The sequence below is a fragment of the Epinephelus fuscoguttatus genome, linkage group LG20, assembly GCF_011397635.1.
Source record: "Epinephelus fuscoguttatus linkage group LG20, E.fuscoguttatus.final_Chr_v1".
NCBI classification, from domain to species: Eukaryota; Metazoa; Chordata; class Actinopteri; order Perciformes; family Serranidae; genus Epinephelus; species Epinephelus fuscoguttatus.
Window position 1 is genome coordinate 15,806,291 of NC_064771.1, and position 12,354 is coordinate 15,818,644.

The following is a 12,354-nucleotide window of genomic DNA, read 5'->3' on the forward strand; positions in this document are numbered from 1 at the left end:
GAAGGATTTGTGTTAATTTAGTGTTAAATAAGCATTACTCCGACACTGAGACATGTCACGGTCACATTGTCTACATCACCATGCTGCCTTTTTTGTTCCAATTTGATCTTATTTAATGCCTTATACAAAATGTATTCAAATCTCCCGGAAGAATTTCGAGGAAAGGACACATTTTCAAAGTTTAAAGAGTCCAACTTCAAGCTGAATTCTTAAATCGTTAAAGAAGTGCTTAGACAATGTTTCTGTTGAGGTAAAACCAGACCTGCTCATCGTGTAGCCAATCCCCCCCAAAGCTGTCACAAGCAGGAAAATTTATGGTAAACCTCCTACTTCCAAAACGGAAACTGATAAGAAGGCTGAAGTTTCTTTAATCCCAGTCAAAAGCTCTTTGAAATGAGACCTATCTGACTGCAGTTTGATATGAAAATCCAGCAGTGGGATTTTCATTTTGTCATAAGTGACTATAAATGATGGAGGTTTTCGGAAACTGTACTAAATGCTTACCGTGATGAGAGCTTTGATTTCAAAACAACATTATCGCTACCTGGACTATGTGAGTACTTTGGTGTAAAAGAGCCGCCACTGATACATTTTTGCCTGAAAGATACAACAAGTTCAAAAACTATTCATTTAGATTGCAATCTTTGAAAATTAAACATTTTCATGTCTGTCTCACAAACAATTCTATAAATGTAGTATTTTTTCTTTTTACTGAACTGACAAATAAATGTCCCCCCAACTGGCCTAAATTTTTTTGGCTTGAAGTAGCTTGTCGTTGAGGTCTGAAGCTTTAAGTTATGAAATATATTTGCATGTAAACTGAAGTCATGTTACTGTAATGGCCCTCCAATCTTCCCTTCCAGGATGCTTTTGGACAACAAAAAGCACAGCATGAACTTCACATTGTGCTGTACTTACCTGCTGCCTGAGTAAAAGAGATTTCTATTACCACTGACAATAACTTATTTCTCGCTTGCAGAGGTCATTTAAATACTTCCACTGCAGTAATGAATTGTCTTCACAGTGTGACAGTAAAGCACACGACAGAAAACACAAGACCACAGATGTTTGAACAGAGCTGATAAGCACCGGTTGAACTTACTCTTGTTTAAGTGAGAGTAACTCAAACCACATTTTTATAAAAGACAGAGTATAAAATTAGCATTTAAGTCAAACTGATGGGAATTCTGTTATACGTCAACACAAATCATAACGTGTCTGATATTTCCTTCGTTTCTGGCATAAATTGTGGGGGAGAACTAACTGATTTTAAGATCTAAAAAATCTCACTTTACGACAATTTTAGGTGACATATGAGCCTAACATTGCTGGCTGGCTAAGAAATATGGCACAATGTATGAATTACAATACTACCATGCTTTCAGAGGTAGAAATCTGGAAAACATTTAAACCATTATCCAAGATACAGTGATGTCAGGAATCTTCTGCTGAACGAAGAAGTGGGCGATGCTTTAATATAAATGTAATGTATTCCTTGCGAAGGATGAAAGGTAGATTTTTCAATTCATTCATTTATTTTTTGGTGGTATTTAATCCTCATTTTTGCTTCCATAGCTGTCAGTGTGGAACTGCTTAAATCTTTTCATCTTGTCTTTTTTTCTTATCTTCTTGTTAAATTAAATGTCTATGTTGTTTATATGTAACAGGATATAAAATTAAGGAGAATGGAAAGGAAAGGGTTTCCCACATTCTGCTGCTTCTATAGTGTTAAAAAATATGTAATGGAGGATGGCACTGTTTGTTTGTTGGAATATAAACATAAATAAAAAAGATTATTAAAAAATGGTTTTGATATAGAATAAAACATGCAGAATGGCTGTAAGTATGAATACAATTTAGTTTAATTTCTATGGTGGTAAATAAGTTTTGCATAAATTTAAAACTAAAAAATCTAAATAGCTTAGATCTAGACCGTTTTAACTTAATAAATTAATTAATTGCAGGGACACCCCTAAAATTTTTCACAGGGGTGGCCAGATGGATCCGCTAAAAACTTGGGGTGGTACACCAAAACCAAAAGCAATAACAGAATTTCAGGAATTTCTATTATGCTGTTCAAGTAGCATAGACTACTTTAGTTTAGTTTAGTTTGAAAACTATGTCAATATGAGTTAAGGTATTGCATACTGATGTACAACCCCAATTCCAAAAACGTTCGGACGCTGTGTAAAATACCCCCATTATGAATTTGATGCCTGCAACACATACCAAAAAAGTTGGGACAGGGGCATGTTTACCACTGTGTGACATCACCTTTTCATCATCACCAGTAAGCGTCAACTGGGGACAGTGATTGCTGAGTTTTGAAAGTGAAATTATTTCCCATTCTTGCTTGATATATGACTTCAGCAGCTACACAGTTTTGGAACTGACGAATTTTGTGCCTCATAATGCGCCACACATTTTCAATGGAAGTCAAGTCTGGAGTGTAGGCTGTATTTCTGGAATAAGCAGCAACGTCCCTGAAAAAGATGTCATCTAGATGGCAGCATATGTTGCTCCAAAAAAACCTGTATGAACCTTCATTCATGGTGCTGTCACAGATGTGCAAGTTACCCATGATGCCATGGGCACTAATACACCGTACCATCACAGATGCTGGTTTTTGAACTTTGTGCTAGTAATAATCTGAATGGTGTTTTTCCTTTTCAGCCTGGAAGACACAACATCCATGATTTCCAAAACAATTTGAAATGTGGACTCGTCAGATCACAGCATTCTTTTCCACTTTGTGTCAGTCCATCTCAGATGAGCTCAGGCTCAGAGAAGTCAGCAGCATTTCTGGATGTTGTTGATTAATGGGTTTTACTTTTCATGGTAGAGTCTTAACTTGCATTTGTACATGCAGTGACAAACTGTGTTTACCGACAATGGTTCAAGTGTCCCTGAGTCAATGTAGTAATATCCTTTATACAATCATGTCTGTTTTTAAAGCAGTGCCATCTGAGAGCTTGAAGGTCATGGGCATTCAATATTGGTTTTCAGCCTTGCTCCTTATGTGCAGAGATTTCTCCAGATTCTCTGAATCTTTTGATGATATTATGGATTGTAGATAGCAAAATCAATTATGCACTGAGGAATGTTTTTGTCAAACTGCTGGACTACTATTTGCCCATGCAGTTTTTTACCGAGGGACAACCCTTTCTTGTGAACAGTAAAGCCTTTCAAGGATGCCCCTTTCATACCCAGTCTGTTACCAATTAACCTGTTTACCCGTAGAATGTTCCAAGCAGGTGTGCATTTTCCAACTTTTCTAGCCTTTTGTTGCTCCTGTCACAACATTTTTGGAACATTTTCAAGGTACCAAATTCAGAATGAGTGTGTGAAAATATCTTGTCCCTGTACTACATTTGATTGAATATGGGTTGAAAACGATTCTCAAATCATTTTATTCTGTATTTATTTATGTTTTACACAGCATCCAAACTTCTTTTGGAACTAGGGTGGTATTTTGATTTCTTATTCAACAATTAATGTTACTAGTTATCTGATGTGAAAAGACTAGCACCAGTACAATTAACATTTTGAGCTTGACAACAATCTTGTTTTAATGTGTTATGTGTCATACATGTTAGGCAATTAATTGTTCTCAGCGAAGGCTGGTTGTTCTTTTTCTTTAAAAACACAAGTATACCGGTTTAATTTGAAGGAGTACACTAATTGTAAGCAACCAAACATTTAGTGGGAACAAGCCTTTCCAAGAAGCCACTGATTAATTGTCAACTGAATCTCTCTGGACAAATTAGTTTATTTATTAGTTCATTATAACAGTCCATGATCATTCTCTTATTAATTTTTATCCTGCCTATATCAAACATCACCACCTGCGCTTTTATTGGTCCACACGCGCTCAAACATCTGTGCGCGTCCCATGATGTGTGGGCATGCGCAGTGGCAACAAACAGGTACATATTGTCCACCAGTCGTTGTTGTCAACATTATATTTTGAAGTCACTTCCAACACTTAGCTTAGGTACACATTATTTCTGAGTGGCAGGTAATTGGTTTCACCTGTGGGCGACGTACAGGTGACGACAGACTGAGGACAATAAGCTAGCTTAAAAAAAAAAATGCATGTGGCTACTGACTGATGCAAATACAACGTGTAGTCTCTCGAGCTGAATGTGCGTTTGCTCGCTGTCAGAGGAAGATAAAGCTACATGAGGTTACAATAGGTGGTTTCTAACGTTACGTTAACTGATAATAGTCACGAGACACAGGAGACATTACCATATATCTGACTGCGTGTCCACCTGGCGAGTGGCGACGGTGGAAATCAGCATTAGAGCTAAGCACCAACCTAAATTAACCCCCACGTTTCAGACAGCTAAAAGGCTGAGGTGCTCACCTGCCCGGTCACCTTTATCCGGCTGCCTCTTCGGTCTGAGATATCTCCACCGGTCCGCTCTCGGCTGCTGAAGCACGGCAGGTCTTGTTTAATCTATGCAGTCACTTTCACAACACCGGAGCCAACGGCAGCCCACACAAACTGCTATCTTTAACGAGACCTTACCTAGAACGGCTCGCGGGCTCTTACAAATAGCTCCATTGATTAAAAGCCAATTGGCTGCTGTGTTTGCTCTGCTCCTGTCTCCCAAAGGAGGTCCGGGAAGGTTTGGTGGCGACAAATGCGTTTTATGCTGTGGTACCCCGGTGCGAAGTTGAAGGCTGTCCGCTGCCGTCGATATGAACCCATAGAAGAGCAGCAATGAGATTAATTGCAAGTGCGCCTTTCCTGGTGGTGCAGTGACATCTAGTGGCTGGAAGTCTAACTACACCTGGCTTCATTTCAAAAATAAATGACAAACCAAAGCATTTGTGTCTATTTAATACTTTTATTCCATTCAGTTCTTTATTGTAAAGTGATTGATTTTTGATACAAATTATTTACATTTTTTTTGGCCAAAGAACAAATAGATTTACTGAGAGAGGAAGACAAACAGAGAGAGAGAAAGAGCTTTGCATGCACATTAAATAATTAAACATGGAGAGTCACAAAGTCCAGTGCAGGTTGAGAAATGAGTGGTTTTTGATTGTTGGTAAATCGAGGGATCGGGGGGATGTGGGTAGGGGTCAACATGGGGCTGATTTACCACTGATTGCTGTAGTCCGAGCTGTAAGAGACGAGAAAAAGCAGGTTAATTAATTGAAATGTACACTTTCTGCATCCTAATATGCAGAGGCGTAGATTTCGAGGGGACGCAGGGGGCGCAACGCCCTCAATAAAAACATGACAATTAAGCAAATGACTTTTATTTTGACAAAATTAGACATTTAGACCATTAACTGATGCAGAAAAGGCACAAATTTGTGTTGAAATTTTCACCAGAAGACAGAAGGGACCCCCCATTGTTGGAATAAGACCTATGCCCTTGCTAATATGCATATACGCAGATTTCAGGGGGGATGCCAAGGACACATCTCAAGTGTTGGGACGTACAGCTGTGACATTATGACCAGTAAGCTGAGTAAATCAACAGTGAAATAAAATGCTAATCAATAAGCCCAAGAACAGGAACATAAACATCAATATAATCCATCTGTAGTGAGGCTGACTGCAACAAAACAATGTAAGAAAAATGGTTTGGAGACTCCAAAGTATGAGCATGGACAGCAGGCATCACAATAGCCCAGTATCATTGTGTACTCCTCATGTTTCTCTCACCGTGGTTCAGTGTCTTGGCTCGAATCAGCCCCAAACAGCAGCCACGCCACCGCCTGCTCGGGGGTCGACCTCTTGCCATACCTGGAGACGAATCAAACACGAGCATGTAATGACTGCAACTAAACATGATTTGGAGATTGTCATTCATGTGAGACCCTTCTCTGCTTTCCATCAGTCAGTGAGAATTTCACTGGGTGCTCTGGTGGCGTGACCCCATCAGCCTCGCTGTGAATTTAAACTACGGGACCACTCTGTTTTTTTTGGAGAACCACCCAGCTGTGGACAAGTTAGCTGCACACACCCTGTTGAGTTTTTATCAGCTCTGCTGCTCTGCTCGGCCTCTACGGCCCAATCACAAATCAGCCGAGCAAATTATCTGAGACAAAAGGAGAATTTTCGAGTCTACAGCCCTGCGTCCAGCGAGGCAAACACAACAAGCGCTTTCGACTTTTGACGTCTATTTACTAGAATCGATGCCTAGTCACTGAAGACTAAACCTGCCTTTGTTTGAGGCATGAGAGGCTACATTGTGAGTGCAACGACACATCCAGCCTCTTTATTTCACAGACTGTACTCAGCTTCCATCACAGGGAAACTGTACACCCACTATTTTCACACTGGAACAACAGAATTCATTTCTTGTTATTTATATATGCCTTTATCAAGACATGTGCCACACAGCAGGGTGATTTGCTAACAGTCACTTGTTATCTAATCCAAACTGTGATCAGTAATATAAAAAAATAAGGAGGTTGTCTTGTGTTCCAGCATATCTATTACAAGAGTTGGGTTCACAGCGGAGCAATTACAGGCTTCTCTCTGGTCTGAACTTTATTCACTCGTCTGAGGAGAACCAGCCTCCTGTCCTCGGCTTCATTATGTCTCATAACAAGCACAGCAACGCATTGTGACATACATATAATGACCAAGAGTTCTCCTCTGCTTGCCAAATTAGGGTTGCTGCTGGTGACTGAAACAGCATCTGAAAAGTCTTGATTTAGGGTGAAAATAAGGTCTTACGAGGGTGAAGTTATGCCACAGCACGAGGGCTCAACCCCTCCATGTGGTTACCCTTGCAAGTCTGTCCTTGAGTTTAAGACTTAATCCCTCACATCAGGGAGGTGGACTACCTGTCTGACCCCACCAGAGGATGAAAAGTTACCAAAACGCTGCCAGTTTTTCAGCATTTTTCAGTCCTTGTTTTTCAAGTCTCCAGGTGTGCTGATTGAAGAGTTACATATTCTCACAAATCTGATGTGCTAAACTGTACCAACAGTGTAAAATATACTCTGATGCATAAGCATAGGTTTCAGTGAGGTTGCAGGGGGCACGTCCCTCTTAATATTTAGAGCATTTGCATTAAGTTTTCCACCACCGTTGAAGAGCAACATGATACTCAGCAGACTATAGAGAGGGTAGATTTTGCTTTTGTAAAATATTACTACTTTATTCTCATTAAATTACAACTTTATTCTTGTAATATTCAAATATTTTTTTCTAAAATATTACAACTTTATTCTCAAAATCTCAGAGCACAGATATGTGGGATATATATTTTGAATGTGCAGAAAGTTTTGAACATCTTGCTGAAACACATACGGCCTATGAAAGTCCAAAGTTTATGAATTAAAATGAATTCATGTATCATTGATATGAATCAGTACCACATGAACATTTAAAGAAGCTTACTCTCCGAACGAAATACACAAAGGAGGATGGGAAAGTAAACTATGCCTATGTGTGTGGACTCGGTAGAGGTAACATTAAATGAGAAAAGTTCATCTACGGAAGAATAAATGTTTGAAAGCAACATAAAATGCCTGTATTGTGCTTCTTTATATTTTTACATTTTTAATTAGGGCTGGAAATCCGGAGAAAATCAGATATCATGATATGTCTAGCCAAATACCTCGATATCGATACTGCAACAATATTTTAGGGTTAACTGTTTGTGCGTTCACAAAATATTTACACAATGAGATCTTCGATAAATCATCATTAATGTTGATATAATGACTAACTGTGAAAGACAAATAATAGAACAATCTGGTAAGTTTGGAGGATTAGATCACTTTACTGCAGCTGTTACCAGGAAAGTATGACACCTCAGTATAACGATATAAAAAAATCTGAGATGATATCTATTCTCCTATTGCGATATCGATATAATATCCATATATTGCCCAGCCTTATTATGATTCATCACCTGTCACCGGAATTTTGTGTTTAAATTTTGCAGAAAAGACAAAATTTGGTGCATAAAAAATCACCAGAATGCAGGAAATTGGGCGTTTGACGCTTAAATTTTCATGGAGTAGGACCCCAGAAGCCCCCCGCCCCAAATGTTGCAACAAAACCTACACCCCTGCTGCTGATGCTGATGATGATAGACATGCATCCTAGAGTATAATAGAAAGCCCTGCATTATCTAGTTGAAAAACAAACACAAACAAATGATAAGTTTTAACATGCAAATAAATAAATGCAAACAAATCTAGAGTGGTAAACCTGACTCACCTCTGCCTGGTGATGAGGTTGACATAATGCCTGACAGCTGCGTGGTATTTGGCCCAGTCCTCCGGTGAGGCGTTGCTCCCCGGGCTCTCCGGCTTGGGAGGGTAGGCGTCTGCAAAGCTGCTCAAACACACCAGCAGGCAGACGACGAGCGCTACGAGCATCATCCACGATCTCAGTATGCTTGCCATCTGAGGAGAGGGACAAACACAATGGTATGATTTCCACTGAAAAAAATTCAATTTGAACTTTTATTGGAGCCAAAATATCACTTTTGTAATGTTTTAAGTTTTAATAAACTTCAAATAAAACGCACAAAATGCCTCTAAAGTATTCCCAATATTATATTCACATGGATTTTGGCACAAAGTACCAAGTGTTTTTAGGGTGCGGTTAAAAGTTGAAGATGCATCAATGGAGCATAAAAGTAACTTACTTTCTGACAGTTGTCTCCTGATGTAGTCTCGTGCCCCTGTGTTGCTGCTCTGCTCCCAGATCACAGGGTTATATAGCGTGGGATAGATACCTGACGCGCGCTGACTAACACTTAACCACACCCCTCCCTTTAACAGCAGCGCGCAAATTACGCACTCTGGTTTGGGTTGGTTTCAGATTTGGTTTGAATGTGTCACTTGTAGCTGAAATATGAAAATTATTTTAATGCAAATACACATGGAATGTCTAAGTTTTTAAATGTTATTTTGGACATATATAATTCATGTTTCTGATTATAAAATAAGCAGATTCTGCTGGATTCACTCATTCATTCACTCATTCACTGCCTAGTCCTTGTCTATAGTTTTCTACCAATATGTGATGTAACAATCCTGGAGGTGAAGAGCAACAGCAGAAACTTTATTGGATGCTGACAGGAGCTAGTGGGTGAAAGTGATGTGCAGCTAAAAAGCATTGTGGAAAGCACACAGTATGTCCAAAAGAATAGCCTCAAAGCTGTGCTCATATACACCAAAGTCCTGTCTGTCAGCAGGCACGTTCAGAAACCACAACATACCAACAATGAGAAAAATAATACAACCGGCCCTTCACGTGTGAAATAATGGCCTGCACAGCACTTCAGGAGCAGTGGTATATCAAGAGTGGGAGAGAGATGAGATGACTGACCCACTCAACCTGCAATATAATGCTCAACAAGAGAGAACACATTCTTCCATCTGTCACAGTCAAAAGATGTAATCTCTGTCCATCCATCACTTGTTCTGTCGCCAGATATTTTCTCAGGATGTCTGCATTTTGTCAAGACTATCAAACATGTCTTGAAAACGTCCAACTTTCAACAAGATTTACGAAGTAAGATATCAACAAGTTTAAATGTATGTACAGTGGCGGTCTCAAGAAGGGGTGGGGGTGGAATTGACGATTGGAGGCCAGTATTAAAGACTGTGGCATGTTTTTTTAAGATAGTGCAAATGTGGTGTTATTCTGCGAAACTAGACAACCTAAGGGTTCCATTGGTACCAACCATGGCGGTATTAACCTGGAAATCCAGATGCCCCGCCCCTAGCAAATTCGAATTTGCTCTGCTCAGGGATCTGGCCCAGACGAGCAGAGCCCGCTGAATTGCCATCAGACCAATCAGATCAGTCTATCTGACAGAGGCGGGCTCTGGGCGGGCGTAACATGATGACAACAGCGCTGCCCTGAAGGAGTCGAAGTAAGTAAACAGCCAAGATGGCAGCTGCCGAAAGACCACGTCCATTCAGTTTAGCTTTGGAAGAAATTATCTTTTTCCTTGAGAGAGGAACAGATGACTGCCCTAAAACCTTTCGTTTCCCGGAAGGACGTTTTTGCCGTTTTACCGACGAGATATGGCAAAAGCATAATATATCAGTTAGCCCCACTTGTCGGCAAACAAATGGGGCTCAGTGCAATGAATACGTCACCTTGTTTTTTGCTCTGATTGGCCATCGTGCTATCCAATTGCATGCGGCGGCATTTGAGATGCCTCAGTTAGTGCCACCACTTGGGTAGGAAGGGTGTATCGGTGAGGGCCAGACTCAAAATCTTTCCAGATTTGAGTCTGGATTTCCAGGCTATGGTGGTATAGCTTAACGCTCCAAAGCTAGGCTAACACCTGCTCTGTTTGGTTCGGTTCAGTTCAACTCAATGGAACTCAAGTTTGTTTTCCCCAAAATGTGGTTCATTTGGGCAGGTGTGAACACAGCAATCACACTTGGGTGCACACCAAAACAACCGGACTGAGACCTTCTTAAAGAGGTGGTCTCGATTTGGTTACAAACGAACACTGGTGCGGTTCATTTGTGGTGAGAACGTGTTCCGACCTCAATCTGAACCAAGTGCAGTCGCGTTACACATTGTCTGGGTTAAACATGAGCATGTTAGCATGAACATTGTTTTCTAGTTGGAGCCGCGTCTCGTTTTCAAACTGTATGATTGGCTAAAATGAACAATGACAGCAATATAGTACACAATGGCCAGTGCTAAAATCAACCCGCGTAGTTGTCCCTCCATCGTGACATTAGAAAGTGTCGCATTTATCTTGCAAGTATACTCTTCCGTAACGTTTGTTAACTTCCTGGATTTTTCCCGCATGGAAATTCTGACCAGTCAAGAGCAGCTTTCTCGCACAAGGCATTTGATCTGGTCTGCTAGTAAATGCTGCCATGAGAACATGAACCAACTCTATGTAACAATAGTAGTCCCTGATTCATACCAAAGCAAGACAACTCTAGGTCTGAAAGCACCCTAAATTTTAGTGAGGGAACAACTGGCATGGCCATTTTCAAAGGGGTCCCTTTAACTCTCACCTCAATGAAAATGGGTTCTATGGGTATCCCTGAGTTTCCCCCTGAAGTTGGGAAGGCTTGTTCCCAGCAAATGCTTTGTTCCTTGACATCAATGTACTCCTTCAAATTAAAGCCGTATATTTGTCTTCTTAAGGAAAAGGACAACCAACCTATTTGAAGAACACTGAATCATCCAACATGTTTATACAGAGACATAACACATTAAAACAGGATTGTTGTTGAACTTAAAATGTTAACTGTTCTGGTATTAATCTATGCACATCAGATTCTTGGTTTGGTTTTGGTGTACCTCCCCAGGATTATTAGTGGGCCCATGTGATCAAATTTTCAAGGGGCACCACTAGCAGTTAGTGAGCTTCCTTCTTCAATTCTACAGAAATGTAAAATGTGAAGTGCTATATTTACTACAATGAATTTCTTGCAGTGTACAGTGCCTGTTGTAATCAGAACCATCCAATTGTTTTATCGACTCCAATCTATCCTGTGCATGGGTAAGAAACAAACACATCCATCTTCTGGTAGATACAGAGGAATATGAGATGGAAACTGCCGGTTTGTTCCAAAATATAGACATGGGTTCATTCACAGCTTTTTGTAATCATCATTCATTAGTGTTAATTCATTCATATGAAATATATCTTATTTAGGAATTATGTAGCCTAACTTGTCTGATCATTAGAGCCCTCACCTTTGGCCCTGTACGCACTCATCACTGCTGCATGCATTATTCACATGGTGATAGTCATTGTTTTGATCTGGAGGTAGAGGTCATAGGCTACAGCATCCACGGATCAATAATGCTATTGTGTTGCACATACTCGTAAAGCATCAGCATGCTTCAGGTAAAGTCATTTTCACTGCAGTGCTTCTTATGACTGGATTAAATGATTCATCGAGGTGTTGCTGGATCAAATATCACTTTTATTAAGCCTTATATGATGTCTTTTTTAAAATACATCACCGCAGAGACTTCCAGGGTGGGTGTGGAACGATGACACTCGCACACACTCGCACAAAGACAGCGTGTACATAAATACCTTTCAGGGCTCAAGTGCCGAGACTGAGTCTAATGTAATCGGTCACATTTATGAGCGTTGCAGCTGCTCCTGTTTATCTTGGATCGTTCACGGTCTGCTGTTCAGTTCATGACGCCTGAAGTCGTCCGTTATCCAGCAGTTCAGGTGCAGCGATGTCTTTTTTAGTGTGCATATGTTGAGGGGTTCCTGCCCCTGTCCTTTATGTTAGGATCAAGATATGCAGCTGATTATAGATATGTACAGATGTATTTACAACCCTGCAGTATGAGATTAGTATCAGCCATGTATTAGATCATGGATGAATTAAAGAAACTATCATAAAGCCATATAT

General features: G+C 40.2%; 2 protein-coding genes across 2 annotated transcripts in view; both read right to left on the reverse strand.

Annotated features, from left to right (window-relative positions):
- The window catches only part of mpp2b (MAGUK p55 scaffold protein 2b), a 63,554-nt gene extending 58,843 nt beyond the window's left edge, over nucleotides 1–4,711 (reverse strand). Inside the window, exon 1 of the mRNA XM_049563954.1 lies at nucleotides 4,370–4,711. The gene's annotated coding sequence lies outside the window, so the exon portion shown is untranslated. The remainder of the gene's footprint in view (nucleotides 1–4,369) is intronic.
- Nucleotides 4,712–4,928: 217 nt separating this feature from the next.
- Nucleotides 4,929–8,782, reverse strand: LOC125880590 (peptide Y). The gene is made up of 4 exons (XM_049563183.1): nucleotides 8,637–8,782; nucleotides 8,204–8,391; nucleotides 5,687–5,767; nucleotides 4,929–5,135 (listed from the first exon to the last, which is right to left on the reverse strand). Exons 2-4 carry the CDS (start codon nucleotides 8,389–8,391, stop codon nucleotides 5,111–5,113), a joined length of 294 nt encoding a protein of 97 aa, XP_049419140.1. The 5' UTR covers nucleotides 8,637–8,782; the 3' UTR covers nucleotides 4,929–5,110.
- Between the last annotated feature and the right edge of the window lie 3,572 nt (nucleotides 8,783–12,354).